We start from the raw sequence: 19,177 nt of genomic DNA on the forward strand, positions 1-19,177 counted from the left end.
ATCCAATTGCTAATCTATATCCTTCAGCTGTGGAGTCTGCTAGCGGCCTCTTCCAGGCTACCAGCCACTGACCGACACGACTATCTGAGTGTCGTCAGCATAAGTGACGACAGAAAAACCTTACACCTAAGTGTATTGGGGGAAGGAGTGAAGAATCTGGAGCGATAGTTGCAATAACTAATCGCAAGTCCCCCCACCCTTTTTTGGGGGGTGGGGGTGTCTTTTTATTGGGTTTTAGAAACATAGAAAATAGGTACAGTCAACAGTATAATACGATGTAATCGCACTTTTCCATACAGGACTGAGGTGGCATATACAAGTTGAAAACCAACAGGCAAGTCCACAAAGTAAGTACAGTGGATATAATATTATGGTCATCATGTGCTTTTGCATAGGAGTCTGGGTCTGTCGAGCCTATGTAACAAAAGGTCTGATGTATAATCTGGGATGGTGGGGTGGTGTGGCGGGGAATAAGGGGTGTACGGCAGGATGCATCGTACCCGATAAACCTGGAGCGAAGGCACTGTGGCTGTGAAGGCAAGGTCTATCATTGAGGAAGAAGGGATGTAGTATGTTGTGAGTAAGCGAAGATGAGGGGGCGTTTGAGGGCAGTGGCAAGCAAGGAATAAACTGAGGGCCGCTATGGGGGAGATCATCATTCCCAGTCTATTGCAAAAACTGCGAGAGAAGAAAAATCCTACTGAGGGGAGATGGGTTGCTTACAGAGACCCCAAACTTCTTCATAGTGAAGCGCATTTTCCTCTGCTGCACCCGAATTATGGACGCAAAACGATCAGATGATGGGAGGGAATGCTAAATTAACAAACATTCACCCCCAGTCACTGATCTGGGTTGAATCGATCTTTTTTTGCACACCACGTCATTCCAGTGCAGACCCAACCATATGCAAATCAGTCTGGACCCTGCTCCCCATGGGAACAGTCCAATCCGAACTGGCAGACCAGGTCCTCCCTGGACCAGAAACAAGCATCCTGGGACCGGTTACGGGGTAACACCCTCATCAGTCGGCTAGCTTGAATCTGGTGGCGTAGCGAGCACGATGCCCACGTTTGGGCATACGCTTCCCACTTAGAATGACAAATGCAAAAAGGAACAAATGATTGACCGAATGTTGAATTAATCAAACATTTACCCGAGTCACAGATCTCAGATAAATCCATAATTTTTTGCACCTGTTTGAGGGAAGAAACAATGTATTTGGGCTGGAGTGAGGTATGCGCGATGTAGCATGAAGAGTTGAAGGTTTTTAAAGCTGGAGTTGTGGGATACCTGTTGTGGGAATTCAAAGGCAGTCCTCCATTCCTTATAGTGTACTACACCCAAACTCCTCCCCCCCACTTGTGTCGGAGTGTGTCCAGGGAAGGCATTGTTAATTTGTGAATAATGAATGACTTTATACAGCCAGGTGATAAGTTGATGGACAGGGCCCATCGCAAGTATTGTTTGTAGTACAGGGTGTGGTTTGGGTTCTTTCTCCGTAATGTTCCATAGATTTTGGCATGTGTGAGTTGTGAAAGAAGAATTGCCCTGGGGGTAAATCATAGTCTGTCAGTAACTGATCATACAAGCGGAACTGGCCATTTAGGAAAAGATCCATAAGTGTGAGGACTGAGTTTTCTGTCCAGGGAATTAGGTCGCGGCTTGTATAGGACCCAGGGGAGGAAGACCAACTATGGGCTGTGTGGGAGCATTTTCTGGTATTTTGGGGACATGTGGTGTATACTTGATTTTAGTCCCCGGGCCACCACCACCTGTAGGGGTGACAATGAGGGGGGTGGGTGGGGCACAGTTTTGGGAGTAGGCGTCGATGGATCACTGGGGAGCGAGTGTGCCATCTGCATTGAGGGACTCTGATGCATCTCCCAGCTGTCCAGCGTGAGAGCCATTGCAACTGCACTGCCAGAAAATATGCTTCAATTGGTAGGGCTTCCAACCTTCCCTGGCTCATCTGGAGCTGTAATTTAGACAAGGCCACACAGCATCACCCGTTCCTCAAGATAAGGTATCCCAGCAGAGAGTCAAGCTCCTTGAAGAAGGAGCGGACCGGTTTATGGGGAGTTTTGTTAAGTGGTAGAGTAGGTGGGGTAGTATAATTATTTTTACTAGTGCTATTTTGCCTATTGGGGCAAGAGTCCACGAGCGCCAGAAGTGAATTCGTGATTTGAAGCCTATCGGTGCCACCCGAAGGTTCCCATCAAATAAATCCACAGGACTATGATCTAGAGGGATTCCCAAGTAGCATGTAGCAGCTCCTTGACAGCGAAAGGGGGTTGTGCCAAAGTTTATGGACCATGGTGGTTGATCAGGGTGTAGTGGGTGTATTGCTGATTTTTACCCATTTTCCCGGAGTCCAGCGGCCTTGGTGAACTCTTCCGATGTATTGTGAAGCGGAGAAAGATCAGAAGTGATGAATTTTAAATAGATAAGGAGATTGTTGCGGTACAGGGACACCGCATGTGTCCTGTCCTCGAAGGGTATCCCCCAGTCACAGCACTTGCAACATAAGTGTACGGCGAGGGAGTCATTGCAAGGGCGCAGAGTAATGATAAAATGGGACACTCCTGTCTGTTTCCCTGCTCACCTGAAATGAGGATATAGGGAATTACATCAAGCTGTCTCCTCATCAAACCGCCAAAACAAGCGGTACACCAGAGAACAGAAGAAGGACTGGGCGCCACTGATCATGGGTGGGGTGTTCGTGTGCGGGGGATTGCAGCCACAGACTGCATTATAAAAAAATATAAATAAGAATAAATCAAACTGATCTTGCCGCCATCCAGCGTCTTCTTGCCTGCTCGTCTGTGTCCAACTCCAGGTCGTAACAAGAAGCAGGCAGCCAGGCTCCCACCCATAAGCTAATCAATACGCTCTAATGGAGCGTTGTGATTGGTCTGAGCGCCCTGGGCAGGCATGTTCTCCATGTAGACTGCAATGAAGCCTGCATGGAGAACAGGGGAGAGCGTATGACTGATTTGGGCGGGCCAAGTGGGCCGACCAAACTGTCATTGCACACTCAGGAGTGGGCACACCACTCCTCCCCTGCCCTGCTCCGTGAGCAGAGCAGACCCGCCATCCCGCCTACCGGCAAAAGAAAACATAAAATGGTAATAACTAAAAGTTATTACCATTTTTAGGTCTCGCCTAGCGACGCAGCGCGAAAGTGCTGTCGCTAGCGAGATCTATTGTTACTGCTTGCTTTGGAAGGGAGACAGGACATGTGCATGCGCAGGACGGACTGCAATTGTGAACTCTCCTGTGAATGCACAACATTAGATTCACTTGCAAGACAGTGAATGTGCACGTGTATTGCTGGCGCCGTGCGTTTACGCACCTCCTGCTTGTTATACAACACCTCCCAAAGAGTAACAAGCAGCAATCACCGTGGCCTTATATTTATTTGCTACAACGCCCAAAATGCTTGTTACAGAATTCTGCCAGGCCCCATGGGCTCTGGTAAAGCCCACCTTTACATACAAGCTGCGGGCCCCCTCGTGCAAGAAGGACCGGGGAGAGAGCATGGAGGCGGACACTCACATCAGCGGATCCAGCGTGAAGGTAACCGCTCACAGTGCCGTGTTTCACACCCCATCTTGCTGCCTTTCACACCACACCCTGCTGCAGTTCCACCCACAGCTGCGCCGTCTTACCGGTAGACAACCTGTATTTTCACCGGCATGGCTACAGGACAGTATCACCAACTTGAGATCGAACGGACAAAGCTCTACTTCCAGCACCAACAACACAATTTGTTACGTTAACAACTTCGCGCATGCTCCGTCCAGAAATGTAAAAAAAAAGTCATGCCTGTCCGCCCATACGAGTGCAGACGAATCCTTTTACAATAAGCGGAGGGTTAGGGAGGGATACCCCTACCCCCTTGGCTTGTGTATCTGCATGGTGCCCACGCTTGCATTTTCCAACCAGTGTTTAAATAAACTGTATTTTGTTTTATCAGCACAGCTTCATTGACTGGCAATGTGCTTCATGTTTCATTTTATTTATTACTTCCGAGAAGGTAGCGTATGTGCTTTTGGAATGGGCACGCCCGCTTTTGACGTTGCACCATGGTAGAGCCATCGTCGAGACTCTAACCCAGTTCCAAAGTTGGCAGCTCAGAGTGTTACGCCACACTCCCTACCGAAACAATTGGCATTTTTAAATAGTTGTTTTTAATCTCAATGAGCTTTTCCCTGGCTCAGAACCTTTAACTTTCACAGACGATCTAATTTACTCTCTTGGGCTCACCTGGTACTGCCGCTGGCTCCCTTTCTTCGGGCTGCCGCTGCCTCCTCCTCCCCCCTTCTTGTTTAACATTGCAGACGATTTCAAATAGAAGATTGTGAACTCAGTCCTTTCATTCTAAGTCCTATAATGCCGGTAATTTAGAGTTAGGGGTGTGTAGAATGTCACGCAGTGCGTGAGTACTGGCGTTCATGCAGTTCACGGAGCCTCCCGTGGCTCTGACAGTAGTTTCCTGTCGCAAGAGTTAGTTGGCACTGTCACCAGATGTGTTTATAGCAAGTACCATAAAATCAGGTTATGCATAACTTGTTTTTTGTACGGTCGCATACCTTTGCGGAGCTTTTATGAATGTCTCTACACTCACCAGTGAAGTGAATAGCAAATTACTCCCAGGCCAAAAAGCATTGCAAACAGTCCCTATGTGCAGGCAAAAGGCCACCCTATATAAAACTTTGCAACTTTTGCGTTTTTTTGCAAGTAATACAGAAAACTCGTGAGAAAAAAACTGTATGCCTACCAAGCTAAGTTCAACGCAGCACAAAATTAGTAGGAAACAAAATCTGCATAAAAAATGTCCCCAACAACATTGTTAGCCTAGGGAGCCAACTGTTTGACCACTGAGTGCAAGCAACTTTCTCTATGCTTTACATGTGGCTTTCTCCCCTGAAACATACATGCTATTACGGTTTACATCCGTACACTTAGAAACTACTAAACTATATTTAAGCTCCTATGTTGATCAGTGTTGCTGACTGTTCCTATGATTACCGTGATGCTGTACTTGTGTTATTTCATACAAATGGGCACAGAGTTAAACTGCAGAGTCAGCATTTTCAGACACACTGAACACTGCCAGCAGAGCCTGGGGCAGTGGACATTTTCTCTCACCATAGACCTGTCCGAGGGTTTGCCTTTGAGTGCAACTTGTGTCATTCCTAGAGGGATCTCTTTTTTTTTTCTCCTCGTTCCAGATGAACCCCTAAAGGATACGCGTGACAAGCACAGCTGAAACCACCTCTGTGATTGGGTGCCTCACCTCTTTCTGCTGGGATACAGATGTGCGATTTGTTATTCTTGCAACTGACCAAACGCTTTCTAGTGGGTATTTTTGTTGTTTAAAGCATCCTTTAAATGTTTTGTGTAGAAGAAAAGCCAACATCATCCAGAAGCAAATTCTCATCAACGTTCAAAGGTATGTCACTGACATACCACATATTTCCACTACACAACTTAACACCACACCACCCAATTCCACAACAGACCATTCCAATCCAACACATCTCTCCCTTGCACTTCCACCAACCCTGTCACCTCTGCCCCATACACCCACTGCCCTCTCATCTCTCCCGCACACCGCCACTACCCCCTCTCATCTCGCAATCCCACTGCCCTCTCATCTCTCCCTCACATTGCCACTACCCCCTCTCATCTCGCAATCCCACTGCCCTCTCATCTCCCCCTCACACCGCCACTACCCCCTCTCATCTCGCAATCCCACTGCTCCTCTCATCCTTTTCTCACACTTCCCAACTCCTCTCTGTACTTCCTGCTCAGCCATACTAAGCACAGTTTCTTTCCTGTGGCTTTTCAAGGTTTCCGTCGCTCAAACCCACACTCTCCTCCTCTTCTTAATGAGAGTTGTGCACACACAGGTCCTGCCTCTTTATGCATCTGTGCCTGCTCGCCCCTTCTTTCTCTGTTTCTCGCACTCTTTCTGCTCCTCTTTCTCGAGTTAATTCACCACTTCCTACACAAACTACCTATCCTCTCTATCTTCCTTTATATCTATTCTGTGCAGCTCTCACCTTATTCTATTCATCATGCCACATAATTCCACTACACAAATACCATCCACACCACACAATTCCACCCCACACAGTTCCACAATAATTCCAATACAACCCACATAATTCTATTCTACAAAACCTACATCCATTACACTCCAAACCAAGACACATAGGTAAAAGACATTGCCATTTACAACGCCAATAGCTAAAACGCTTCCAAATGCGAGACCTATTGCAAATGCTTGTTTCTTTTTGCTTCTCGCACTGCAAGAAAGCAGTGGGGCGACACTCCTCCACCATAGCGAAGGACGCCACTGAGCAGAAGTGCAATAGAGGAAAGTGACCGTGCAAGTAAAATGAAATATCAGCAATGGTAGCAGTATTTAGTATTTTAAAACAGTTAAATGATTTAAAAAAGCTTGGTCCAGCGTCCATTAGTGAATGGGGTATTTATCGTCGAATCCCCTTGCCAGGGCCAGAATCCTAAGAAATTGGACCTAGACTGCGAGGTGGGGTTGCCCGGACCTTTCTTCAGGGGAAGAAGCTGAGAGACTGTTCAGAAGGGGACTCTCAGTGAAGGGGTCACAGGGTGAGCTGAAAGCATCAGGGAGGCACCTGCATCGCTGCGCGCGGAGGGACCCTGCAGTGTCAGCCAAACTGTGTCCCCCGTGAAGTGAGGGTGCGGAGGAACTTGAGTTCCTTTGGAAAAATGAGCGCCTAGAAGCCACCAGACTGCTGGAGTGGAGTCTGGGGCACCTATGGTCTGGGATGAGGGTAGAGTCTTCAGGATAGAGGGGCAGCGGGTGCGTGAGGCATCCACCCGGTCCCACACGCAGAGGGTTTCGAGGGCCCTGCTGGTATCCATACTGATTCTGCCATCCCAATAATTCTCGCAGTGCCGGCTAACGCGTTTACCTTCACCTCACCTTCCAGGAGCCAGGGCTTGTCTGCAAGGCCAGAGTTAAGGCGCCCAGTTTACCGTTGCACACCTAGCGCCTAGAATCCTAGACCAGTGAGTAAAGCTTCTATGAGCCTCCGAGTCCGAGAGAAGGCGTGCCAGGCCCTGGAAGCCGGGGCCCGCTCTTAGACCCCCCTGGCTCATCCTGCATGGTTCGTTTGCCATACGGACAAGTGTGGTCTGTTTTCTCCAGTTTGCTGTACTCGTTGGCTGCCGCTGGCTTCTTTTCCTCTTCTCCCACGTTCTTCCACTAGATGGCAGCACAGGCCTGCTATAGACTCCTGCGGCGCCTCTTGTGCTTTCTTGGACGTCATCCCTGGGTAAGAAGTCCTGCGGGGCCCCCAGGCCGTGCCATGAGTATAGCCATCTCGGGTCTGTCTTTCTGCTCCGATTACTAAAGGCTGTCTAGTGCATCAAGGTCAGACAGCGAGTCAAAGTTGAGTAGGGATTAAAGGGCACTGAGTGGGTGAGGAGAAACCATCTCTTCTTTTCCTTCGTCTGTCATCTGTACTCCCTGCTCCCGGCGCAGTCATTGGTACCTTTGTAAGTGGTACTGGGGCAGTGCCAGTGCGCGAGGGCTGGGGGAGGTCTTTTGGGGGTCCCGAGGGAGTACATGGAGGGGCAAAGTGCACGTCTTCAGAGCCTTCACTCATAAAAGTCCTTTGTACATGAGGAGAAGACTCGAGCCCACCTCCATCCCAGAGCTCTTCGATCCAACAATCTCAGACTGCTCCAATGCTCTTCGATCCAACAATCTCAGACTGCTCCAATGCTCTTCGACCCAGCAATCTTAGACTGCTCCAATGCTCTTCGATCCAGCAATCTCAGACTGCTCCAATGCTCTTCGATCCAGCAATCTCAGACTGCACCAGTGCTCTTCGATCCAACAATCTCAGACTGCACCAGTGCTCTTCGATCCAGCAATCTGACTGCTCCAATGCTCTTCGATCCAGCAATCTCAGACTGCACCAGTGCTCTTCGATCCAACAATCTCAGACTGCACCAGTGCTCTTCGATCCAGCAATCTCAGACTGCACCAGTGCTCTTTGATCCAACAATCTCAGACTGCACCAGTGCTCTTCGATCCAGCAATCTCAGACTGCTCCAATGCTCTTCGATCCAGCAATCTCAGACTGCTCCAATGCTCTTCGATTCAACAATCTCAGACTGCTCCAATGCTCTTCGATCCAACAATCTCAGACTGCACCAATGCTCTTCGATCCAGCAATCTCAGACTGCACCAGTGCTCTTTGATCCAACAATCTCAGACTGCACCAGTGCTCTTCGATCCAGCAATCTCAGACTGCTCCAATGCTCTTCGATCCAGCAATCTCAGACTGCTCCAATGCTCTTCGATTCAACAATCTCAGACTGCTCCAATGCTCTTCGATCCAGCAATCTTAGACTGCTCCAATGCTCTTCGATTCAACAATCTTAGACTGCTCCAATGCTCTTTGATCAAACAATCTCAGACTGCTCCAATGCTCTTTGATCCAACAATCTCAGACTGCTCCAATGCTCTTTGATCCAACAATCTCAGACTGCTCCAATGCTCTTCGATCCAACAATCTCAGACTGCTCCAATGCTCTTCGATTCAACAATCTTAGACTGCTCCAATGCTCTTCGATCCAGCAATCTGACTGCTCCAATGCTCTTCGATCCAGCAATCTCAGACTGCTCCTCTTCGATCCAGCAATCTCAGACTGCTCCTCTTCGATCCAGCAATCTCAGACTGCTCCAATGCTCTTCGATCCAGCAATCTCAGACTGCACCAGTGCTCTTCGATCCAGCAATCTCAGACTGCACCAGTGCTCTTCGATCCAACAATCTCAGACTGCTCCAATGCTCTTCGATTCAACAATCTTAAACTGCTCCAATGCTCTTCGATCCAGCAATCTCAGACTGCACCAGTGCTCTTTGATCCAACAATCTGACTTCTCCAATGCTCTTCGATTCAACAATCTTAGACTGCTCCAATGCTCTTCGATCCAGCAATCTTAGACTGCTCCAATGCTCTTTGATCCAACAATCTCAGACTGCTCCAATGCTCTTCGATTCAACAATCTCAGACTGCTCCAATTTCCTGGCATACTCAAAGCCAGGAGAGGCGGGCGACCCTGCACCTGCCTGGCCTCCAAGCTGTGCAGTGAATGGCCGCTCAGCGTCTTGCAGCCCCTCGGAATCTGTTCTTAGACTTCATCTCAAACCCAACCTATTGACACCTGTCTGATGGGGGTGCAGACTGATGGCTCCTTCCCTTTACTTAGGAGTTTTCTGCCAGCGCCTGGACGCCTCCTAGGAGGCAGCAGTGCGCGCTATAAATGCCACGATTGAATAGAGTCTGTAAGCAGCCCTGGGAGGGCCATGGAGTGGAGATTCTGTGAGCGGCACTGGGAGGGCCCATGGAGTGGAAATTCTGTAAGCAGTACTCGGAGGGCCCATGGAGTGGAGATTCTGTAAGCAGTACTCGGAGGGCCCATGGAGTGGAGATTCTGTAAGCAGTACTCGGAGGGCCCATGGAGTGGACAGTCTGTCGGCAGTACTCGGAGGGCCCATGGAGTGGACAGTCTGTCAGCAGTACTCGGAGGGCCCATGGAGTGGACAGTCTGTCAGCAGTACTCGGAGGGCCCATGGAGTGGGCCATCCTTAAACAGTATTGGTAGAAGTAGGGGACAGTGTGTGTGTGTGTGGCACTGGGAGAAGGAACATAGGGGACATGGAGTGGACACAGACCAATCTTGCACAAATTTGCAACCTTGACTGCTCTCAATCTCTCTCCTCGTTCATATTGAGTTTTCCATAAGCGTGTGTAGAGCGGGAGTTGGTCCTTTCGCATGCTAGCCACTCTACCCATGGTCGTGGGAGGCGAGTTTTCCTTGAGCGTGTGTAGAGTGGGAGTCGGTCCTCTCACATCCTGGCCACTCTACCCATGGTCGGTGGAGGCGAGTTTTCCTTGAGCGTGTGTAGAGTGGGAGTCGGTCCTCTCACATGCTAGCCACTCTACCCATGGTCGTGGGAGGCGAGTTTTCCTTGAGCGTGTGTAGAGTGGGAGTCGGTCCTCTCACATGCTAGCCACTCTACCCATGATCGTGGGAGGCGAGTTTTCCTTGAGCGTGTGTAGAGTGGGAGTCGGTCCTCTCACATGCTAGCCACTCTACCCATGGTCGTGGGAGGCGAGTTTTCCTTGAGCGTGTGTAGAGTGGGAGTCGGTCCTCTCACATCCTGGCCACTCTACCCATGGTCGGTGGAGGCGAGTTTTCCTTGAGCGTGTGTAGAGTGGGAGTCGGTCCTCTCACATGCTAGCCACTCTACCCATGGTCGTGGGAGGCGAGTTTTCCTTGAGCGTGTGTAGAGTGGGAGTCGGTCTTCTCACATGCTGGCCACTCTACCCATGGTTGGTGGAGGCGAGTTTTCCTTGAGCGTGTGTAGAGTGGGAGTCGGTCCTCTCACATGCTGGCCACTCAACCCATGGTCGTGGGAGGCGAGTTTTCCTTGAGCGTGTGTAGAGTGGGAGTCGGTCCTCTCACATGCTGGCCACTCAACCCATGGTCGTGGGAGGCGAGTTTTCCTTAAACGCGTGTAGAGTGGGAGTCAGTCCTCTCACATGCTGGCCACTCTACCCATGGTCGTGGGAGGTGATTTTTCCTTGAGCGTGTGTAGAGTGGGAGTCGGTCTTCTCACATGCTGGCCACTCAACCCATGGTCGGTGGAGGCGAGTTTTCCTTGAGCGTGTGTAGAGTGGGAGTCGGTCTTCTCACATGCTGGCCACTCTACCCATGGTCGGTGGAGGCGAGTTTTCCTTGAGCGTGTGTAGAGTGGGAGTCGGTCCTCTCACATGCTGGCCACTCTACCCATGGTATGTGGAGGCGAGTTTTCCTTGAGCGTGTGTAGAGTGGGAGTCGGTCCTCTCACATTCTGGCCACTCAACCCATGGTCGGTGGAAGCGAGTTTTCCTTGCGCATGTATAGAGTGGGAGTCAGTCCTCTCACATGCTGGCCACTCTACCCATGGTCTGGGGAGGTGAGTTTTCCTTGAACGCGTGTAGAGTGGGAGTCAGTCCTCTCATATGCTAGCCACTCTACCCATGGTCGGGGGAGGCGAGTTTTCCTTAAGCGTGTGAATAGTGGGAGTCAGTCCTATCAGATCCTGGCCACTCTACCCATGGTCGGGGGAGGCGAGTTTTCCTTGAGCGTGTGTAGAGTGGGAGTCAGTCTTGTCAGATCCTGGCCACTCTACCTGTGGCCGGGGGAGGGGAGGGGAGGGGTGGGGCGGTGGGAGCTGGCGCCCTGATCTGACAGGCTTTCGCCTTTCCCATCAAATGTCTTTGTATTTTGGTTGTTGCAGAGGCGTGACAGAGGGTGCAGTTCAGCGAGGGAGCTTCTTGTGGGTGTCCACGCTGCAGACTCGTGGGGCCTTAAAGGAGTGAACATAAATCTTGTGTGATTTCCCGGCTGTGCCGCCAGAGGTCAGGCTTCCTCCTCGTGGGAAGAGCTGAAGACACCAGTCTTGGCGGGGGGACACGGCCTACCTCTGCTCTGAAGCATCTCGGCTCCACTGCATCCTCACCATGAGCAGGGGCCCCTCTGTCCCGTCCACCTACCCGGGCATCACCCCATCTCCCGTCATCTGTGTGCAGCTCTATGCTGCATCCCCGGCAGGCTTGTGGTGCAGAGGACCACTCGTGCACACCAGCCACACCTGTACGCCCACCACTCGTGCACACCCGCCACACCTGTACACCCGCCACACCTGGACACCGCCACACCTGTACGCCCGCCACTCGTGCACACCCGCCACGTGCACACCCGCCACACCTGTACGCCCGCCACACCTGCGCCCGCCACACCTGTACGTCCGCCACTCGTGCACACCCGCCACACATGGGCACCGCCACTCGTGCACACCCGCCACAGATGTACGCCCGCCACTCGTGCACACATGGATACTCAGCAGGCATGCACACCCCCGGACCTCTCCTCGAGGCGTTTAATTCCATAAATTCTGGATAATAAAACATATATTATTTACGTCTATGGAAGCAGTGAGCGTGCGTGGCCTCACCATGGTGCTGTCGCCACAGTTGTTCTAGTGCTGTGACACGGGTGCAGTATGTTATGTTTCCACCCGTGTTCCGTGTGTTCTGGCAGGCATGTGAGCGGCGTGTCGAACGCCCTGGCCTGTTCACCTGGTTTCCTAGACTTACATAAACGTGTCGGATATAATGCCGCATAATTAATTAAAGGGCGAGGGACCGGGCCCGTATTTCAGGGACACCCAGGTGGGGAGGGGTCCTTTCGGACTGGGAGGCCTGATATTTTGGAGGGAGAGCTCAGAGCAGCCTGGAGGCCGCCACACTCCGGCCTGCACTCACGGGCCCTTCTTTCCGGACAGGGGTTCGAGGCGCTTTGCTAGCCAGGAGAATTAATGGAAGCCTGGATGGGGCCTGGTCACGGCGCGAGGGGCTAGAAAGGATGCCCGCGGCGCTGGTTTTGTTTCCCTTCACGAGCCAGTGCTTGGAAGCGACGGAGAGTGCTGCCGGGGGCTTCCCTCCCTCCTCGGCAGACATTGTCCTCTCCCGCTGAAGGTTGACAAACGCAGCCATTGTGCGCCGCGCCCCGCCCCGGGCTCCGAGCTGGCCCAGTAACGCGCCCGGCCGGTCTCGCTGCGCTGGGGGCTCGTCGAGGGCCCCCGCCATCCCCTGCACTCGGCCATACATGGGCGGGAGTGTCTTGATGCTGCTCGAGGCGGGCACAGATGCCAGTGACTGCACTGAGTGGTGCTGCAGCAGTGCAGCCAGACCCAGCACTGCAAGGCCGTGCTGCGGCCTCCTGGGCAGGCAGGTAGCGCATTGACTGCAGCGGACTCACGAGCAGGCGCGGAGCCTGCAGGGGCTGACTCTGGACGGAGCGTCACTCCTGGTGGCTGCTCCCTGAGGGGCCTGCACGCCGGAGGGCTCAGCCCGCCTGGGTTTGCTGTCCCCCTGCCTGTGCTCGGGCGTCAGTCCCTTTGCCCCGGGTCTCAGGGCGTGAGTTTGGTTGTACACTTAAGCTGTGAAGCTTGCAGACCCCGAGCTCCACTCCATCTCTCATTTGACGTGCTCCATCACTGGCACGGTTTGCCCTTGAAGGGTGCTCGGGCGCCAGTCCCTTTGCCCCGGGTCTTAGGGGGTGAGTTTGGTTGTGCACTTAAGCTGTGAAGTTTGCAGACCCCGAGCTCCACTCCATCTCTCCTTTGATGTGCTCCATCACTGGCACGGTATGCCCTTGAAGGGTGCTCGGCCGTCAGTCCCTTTGCCCCGGGTCCTAAGGGGTGAGTTTGGTTGTGCACTTCAGCTGTGAAGTTTGCACACCCGAGCTCCACTCCACCTCTCCTTTGATGTGCTCCATCACTGGTATGGGTGAGTTTGGTTGTGCACTGGCACGGTGTGCCCTTGAAGGGTTCTCGGGCGTCAGTCCCTTTGCCCCGGGTCTCGGGGGGAGGGGGGGGGATGGGGGGGGTTTGGTTGTGCACTTCAGCTGGGAAGTTTGCAGACCCCGAGCTCCACTCCATCTCTCCTATGCTGTCTCATATGCAAGTCTTCCTTGGTCTCGCAGGGTAGCCCGTCTTGGCTTTGATTGGCCGCCCTGTCGTTGCTGTGGACATTAGCTCCTCCCCATCCAAGGGCTGGTACAGAGGAGCTGTCAGGATTGTGGGCTGCCGCTCTCAAAGTCTTATTGATTGAATGGAAGGAAGTGGATTTGTTTTCAATTAGCCATGACTAAGAGAGGAAGCCTTCTGTGACGTCAAGGCAGCCGAGGGAGGAGGTGGGGGTCTGGTGCCCCACGGGGCAGGTGCCCGCAGCGCCCGCATTGAACAAGAGGCGGCCTACTGCTTCACGGGCTCTCTACCCTCGGTCATTCATGTCCTCGCAAGAGAGAGATACCAGAGTTAGCATCGACCCTGCTGCAAAGACCTGTGTTGTCCCAGTGGTCGGATCATCTGTGGTCGAGGCTGATGTTTCTTTTTTTATATTTTTATTACATTAAATTCCAGTTTTGATGCTTATATGAATTGTTCTCGTGCAATAATTATAGAAAAATACGAAGGAGAGAAGGACTATGTTTTGGCCTGATTTCATGGTGCGACACTCAGCACAAACTGGTTAGAGAAGTTTCAAAAATAATTTGTACCACAAGATTACCACCCATTAGTTTGGCTTGACAAAAATGGTGCCACAATGGTAACTGCACTGCAGTATTTAGCTAATGTAATGCCACCTTTTGGACCTTTGTTGTAAGCACAGGAATTTTTGCTCAGTCCATGTATTTCTTATATTCAAAAAAATCTTGGAAGCGTTTTCATTTGATAAATTTCGAAGACTTAATGTAAGTATACTTTCAAAAAATAATATAGAATCAGCATAGTTAGCAAGTGCTGTACAAATAATTACCACGAGCACTGCTTGTCCCATACCCTTCAGAATATCCACAAAAGAGGTACATCCCTTGGTATTCTACACAGTAGGTCATTAAGCAATTTTCCAAACCCTCTATTAGCAGCATTGGTGATTTGAACTAGTTTCGCCTTGTATTTGACATTCACAGGCCTGCATCAGGACAATTTCAGAATAAGGTACTTTTGTAGGTTCATTGTAAGCTTGTGATTATTTATCTTTTTCATAATTGTATACATTGTTTTATCTGGCCCTGGTCACACAATTGTGATAGATAGTACTTTTGCAAGTAATTTAAATCAGTACTTTCTGTTTTTATTGCTTATTTTAAATGCTACTAACAGCTAGATTCATTAAGCGAAATGCGCTCGCAAAAGGGCCAGATTCTGAGAATCTGGCCCTTTGCGAGTGCAATTTTTGCATTTGGGATTTATCATCCCAAATGCAAAAATCGCTAATAAAGAATTCGCAAATTTGCGAGGATTAGCATTCCTTAAATGCTATTCATGAATCATTTAAAAATTGCGAATTCGCAATTTAGGACCGCTATTTACCACAAAGTCAAACCTCGTGGTAAATAGCGAAAACTTAGAAAAATGCATTTAAATGCATTTTTCTAAGTTGCATGTTACACACACACATGTCCTTTGGACATGTGTGTGCACAACATCAGTGTAAATTCACAATTCAGGGGTACTACAGGGTGTCCTTTGGACACCCCTGCACCCTTGAAATTGCAATTTCATTTTGCGAATCGCTATTTGCGATTAGCAAATTGCGAGTGTCTTCCCATTCAATCCTATGGGCTTCTAGGCCCATAGGAATGAATGGGGAGATATTCCTTAATTGCGACTCGTAATTTGCGAGTCGCAGTTAAGGAATAAATAGAAATCGCTATTTCTTGGGTGATTTCTTGATGAATAGCATTTTGCTATTCCTTAATAGCGATTCGGTAAATTTCGCTATTAAGGAATCGCAAAATGTGTTCTTCATGAATCTGGGTGTATGACTTTTATTTTGTTTTTCCTACTGGGGGTTGCCATAGGTCTCTTCTTGTTAACTAAGTGGATTGTCTGTCATGACTGCCTCCATCCAGAGCATCCCTGTGGGGTGCTTCTCTAGTTGGATTCTACAGAGTACTCACAGTGGCTCTGTTTCTTCTGTGTGTGCCTGTGAAGTACGTCTCCATAATGTGTCAGTCACTATATAGATAGTTTTCCCTGGCTGCCTATATCTAGTGCATTGCTGTGGGCGTGTTCTTATTCTGGCCTCTAAAGAACATGTACTGACTGCCGGACACAGAAATTATGCAACGCTGAGGTGTTTTCCACATATTTATGGATTTACTCAATTTGCCATTAATCCCTCATTGGCTGCATAGTCGAGCTAGGAACTTTTAAAATGATAATCTGCAAACTGATCACAAGTGAATAATAATGCAGGGGCACATGTTACTGTGTCCTTCCTCTAGTGTCTCGAGATGGATGCTTTGTCCGCGCGGAGCAGGTTCAGCCATTGCGCTGGCTGAACCGGAGGGGACGGTGGGCCTAAATGGCTCCAAGAAGATGGCGAGTTGGTGCGGAGGGTATGGGTTGGTTTGTTAGTACAGTGAGCGCAGTGGTGTCGAGGAGGTGAACCTGCTTCATCCCGTACATGACTTTGAGCACATTCTCATTGAATACAATACATTTTAGTTTTTACAGAGGTGTAGGTTGTAAGACTTTACTTCAGGTGGTGATGTAGTGGTTACCTAGGTAACATAATGCTAAAAATGCAAAGTTAAGCTTAATGTGATGTTCACGTTGTCCTGACATCTGCTCCCGAACTCGCCGTCCTGCATGTAGAGTGTTGGTGGTGAGTGGGTTTGGGTAAATGTTGGTTCGAAAGAGGCACACGGTCAAGAGACCTTCTTGAGCCGAGCGCGGGAGTTGGCTCAGGACCTCTTTGCACTCCATGTTCCTTTCATCGCTGTCGCCAATCCCTGCACTTGCCTTGCAGTGATGCTGCATGGAAGGGCTGACTTGAAGTTCACATCTTCTCCAGGTAAGGCCCGATCCAAGGAGGACTCCCCGAGATCAGAGGATGTGCAGCAAGAACTGTGCCCCAACCCCCCCGGCCCCTGTCTGAATCACTGCTAGGAGGCACTCCTTGTAAGCAGAGGTGCCGCAGTGCCAGGATGACTGGAAACCTTTACGTAACCCCGCAGCTGAATTACTTACCACTTGTATCAATTACAGGGAGGTTCATGCTGACCTCACACAGTTGTTGCTTCCTCTTGTTTACCTACAGCAATTCTTCTGTGCACACCATTCCTCAGGTCTGGGTGAATTATTTACGTCTACAAGCGGCACCCCTGGTCTGAGAGGTGCCTGCAGGTGTACCTGCTCCGTCCTCGCTTGGTCACACTTAAGCCACTGAGATTAGAATAGTTTTCCTTTCCAGCTACCTGTGTCGTGATACCTGAGACTTGTGTCCCTCATGCATGCATAATGCAGGTTCTTCTGCAGCGGACAACCATTCCAATTAATGAGATTAAAAACTCTGAAAGAGGATGGCTCTGTTCTTTGATTCCTTCCTCGGTGTTATGTTTGTGAGCGAACAAATTATCGGATCCTTCAAGTCCTGCTCATTTCCCCATTAGATCGAAAGCATAGATTTAAATAAATGCGTATCCATTTACCAGTGGTGCTTAGTGCTCTGTGGTGCAAGCTTCGCTCCATACACCACCAGCTGCTGAACAAGCAGTAGTGCAAGCTTCCCTGATACAGACTGGCTGCAGAAAAAGCCGCAGCGCAAGCGTCCCTGAAACACAAACCGACAGGACAAGAAGCAGTAGTGCATGCTTGACTGATGCACAAGCTTGCAGGAGAACAAACGCAAAAAGAACAAATGATGGATGGGCTGCTGAACAAATCAAACATTCACCCCCAGTCACAGATTTGGGTTTAATCCATTATTGCCCTAAGTGGGAAGGATATGCCCGGACATGGGTTCCGTGCTTGCTGTGCCACTGGATTCAATCAAGCCTGAATGAAGAGGGGTGGTACCTCTGAACTAGTCCCCAGGATGCTCGTTTCCAGTCCAGGGAGGACCTAGCCTTGCAGTTTGGGCTGGACTGTTCCCATGGGGCACAGGGTCAAGACTGATTTGTATATGGCTGGGTCCAAACTCGGTGGTGGGATGAACAAAAAAAAATGATGGATTAAACCCAGATCTGTGACTGGGGTGAATGTTTGATATGTTCAGCATTTGTCCATCATTTGTTCTTTGTGCTTTTGGCAAGAGAAGATACAGCAGTGTAAGCTTCCCTGATACGGACTGTCAGCCATGCCTTCCCTGGATTCAAGCAAGCCTGGCTGAAGACGGCTGGAATGCCAGAAACCGGTCCTAGGAAGCTTGTTTCCGGTCCAGGGAAGGCATGGCTTGGCAGTTCGGGCTGGACTGTTCCCATGAGGCACAGGGTCAGACTGATTTGCATATGGCCATGTCTGAACTGGGGTGGCAGAGTGGGCTAAAGAACGGTGATGGATTAAACCCAGATCTGTTGACTGGGTGTGAGTGTTTGATTGGTTCAGATGTTCCGTCCATCACCACCCCCTTTTGTCCCTGATACAGATTGGCAGCAGAACAAGCAGCAGTGCAAGCTTCCCTGATACGGACTGGCAGAAAAACAAGCAGCAGTGCAAGCTTCCCTTATACGGACTGGCAGAAGAACAAGCAGCAGTACAAGCTTCCTTGATACGGACTGGCAGAAGAACAAGCAGCAGTGCAAGCTTCCCTGATACGGACTAGCAGAAGAACTAGCAGCAGTGTAAGCTTCCCTGATACGGACTAGCAGAAGAACAAGCAGCAGTGCAAGCTTCCCTGATACGGACTAGCAGAAGAACTAGCAGCAGTGCAAGCTTCCCTGATACGGACTGGCAGAAGAACAAGCAGCAGTGCAAGCTTCCCTGATACGGACTGGCAGAAGAACAAGCAGCAGTGCAAGCTTCCCTGATACGGACTGGCAGCAGAACAAGCAGCAGTGCAAGCTTCCCTGATACGGACTAGCAGACGAACAAGCAGCAGTGCAAGCTTCCCTGATACGGACTAGCAGAAGAACTAGCAGCAGTGTAAGCTTCCCTGATGCAGACTGGCAGAAGAACAAGCAGCAGTGCAAGCTTCCCTGATACGGACTAGCAGAAGAAGTAGCAGCAGTGTAAGCTTCCCTGATACAGACTAGCAGAAGAACTAGCAGCAGTGTAAGCTTCCCTGATGCGGACTGGCAGAAGAACAAGCAGCAGTGCAAGCTTCCCTGATACGGACTGGCAGCAGAACAAGCAGCAGTGCAAGCTTCCCTGATACGGACTAGCAGAAGAACAAGCAGCAGTGCAAGCTTCCCTGATACGGACTAGCAGAAGAACTAGCAGCAGTGTAAGCTTCCCTGATACGGACTAGCAGAAGAACAAGCAGCAGTGCAAGCTTCCCTGATACGGACTAGCAGAAGAACAAGCAGCAGTGCAAGCTTCCCTGATACGGACTAGCAGAAGAACTAGCAGCAGTGTAAGCTTCCCTGATACGGACTGGCAGAAGAACAAGCAGCAGTGTAAGCTTCCCTGATGCAGACTGGCAGCAGAACAAGCAGCAGTGCAAGCTTCCCTGATACGGACTAGCAGAAGAACAAGCAGCAGTGCAAGCTTCCCTGATACGGACTAGCAGAAGAACTAGCAGCAGTGTAAGCTTCCCTGATACGGACT

At 50.4% G+C, this 19,177-nt stretch overlaps 1 protein-coding gene across 2 annotated transcripts in view; it reads left to right on the forward strand.

Annotated features, from left to right (window-relative positions):
* CCDC124 (coiled-coil domain containing 124) overlaps positions 1 to 19,177 on the forward strand; it is a 62,990-nt gene that overhangs the window by 22,275 nt on the left and 21,538 nt on the right. Inside the window, exon 4 of one of the 2 annotated variants that reach the window (XM_086946804.1) lies at positions 5,235 to 5,361. The exons of the other annotated variant lie outside the window; for it this stretch is intronic. Coding sequence (XP_086802930.1) covers positions 5,320 to 5,361 — 42 coding nt within the window. The 5' untranslated portion in view covers positions 5,235 to 5,319. The remainder of the gene's footprint in view (positions 1 to 5,234; positions 5,362 to 19,177) is intronic. 2 annotated transcript variants of the gene reach the window in all.

The sequence above is a fragment of the Lissotriton vulgaris genome, chromosome 12 (genome assembly GCF_964263255.1).
Source record: "Lissotriton vulgaris chromosome 12, aLisVul1.2, whole genome shotgun sequence".
NCBI lineage: Eukaryota > Metazoa > Chordata > Amphibia > Caudata > Salamandridae > Lissotriton > Lissotriton vulgaris.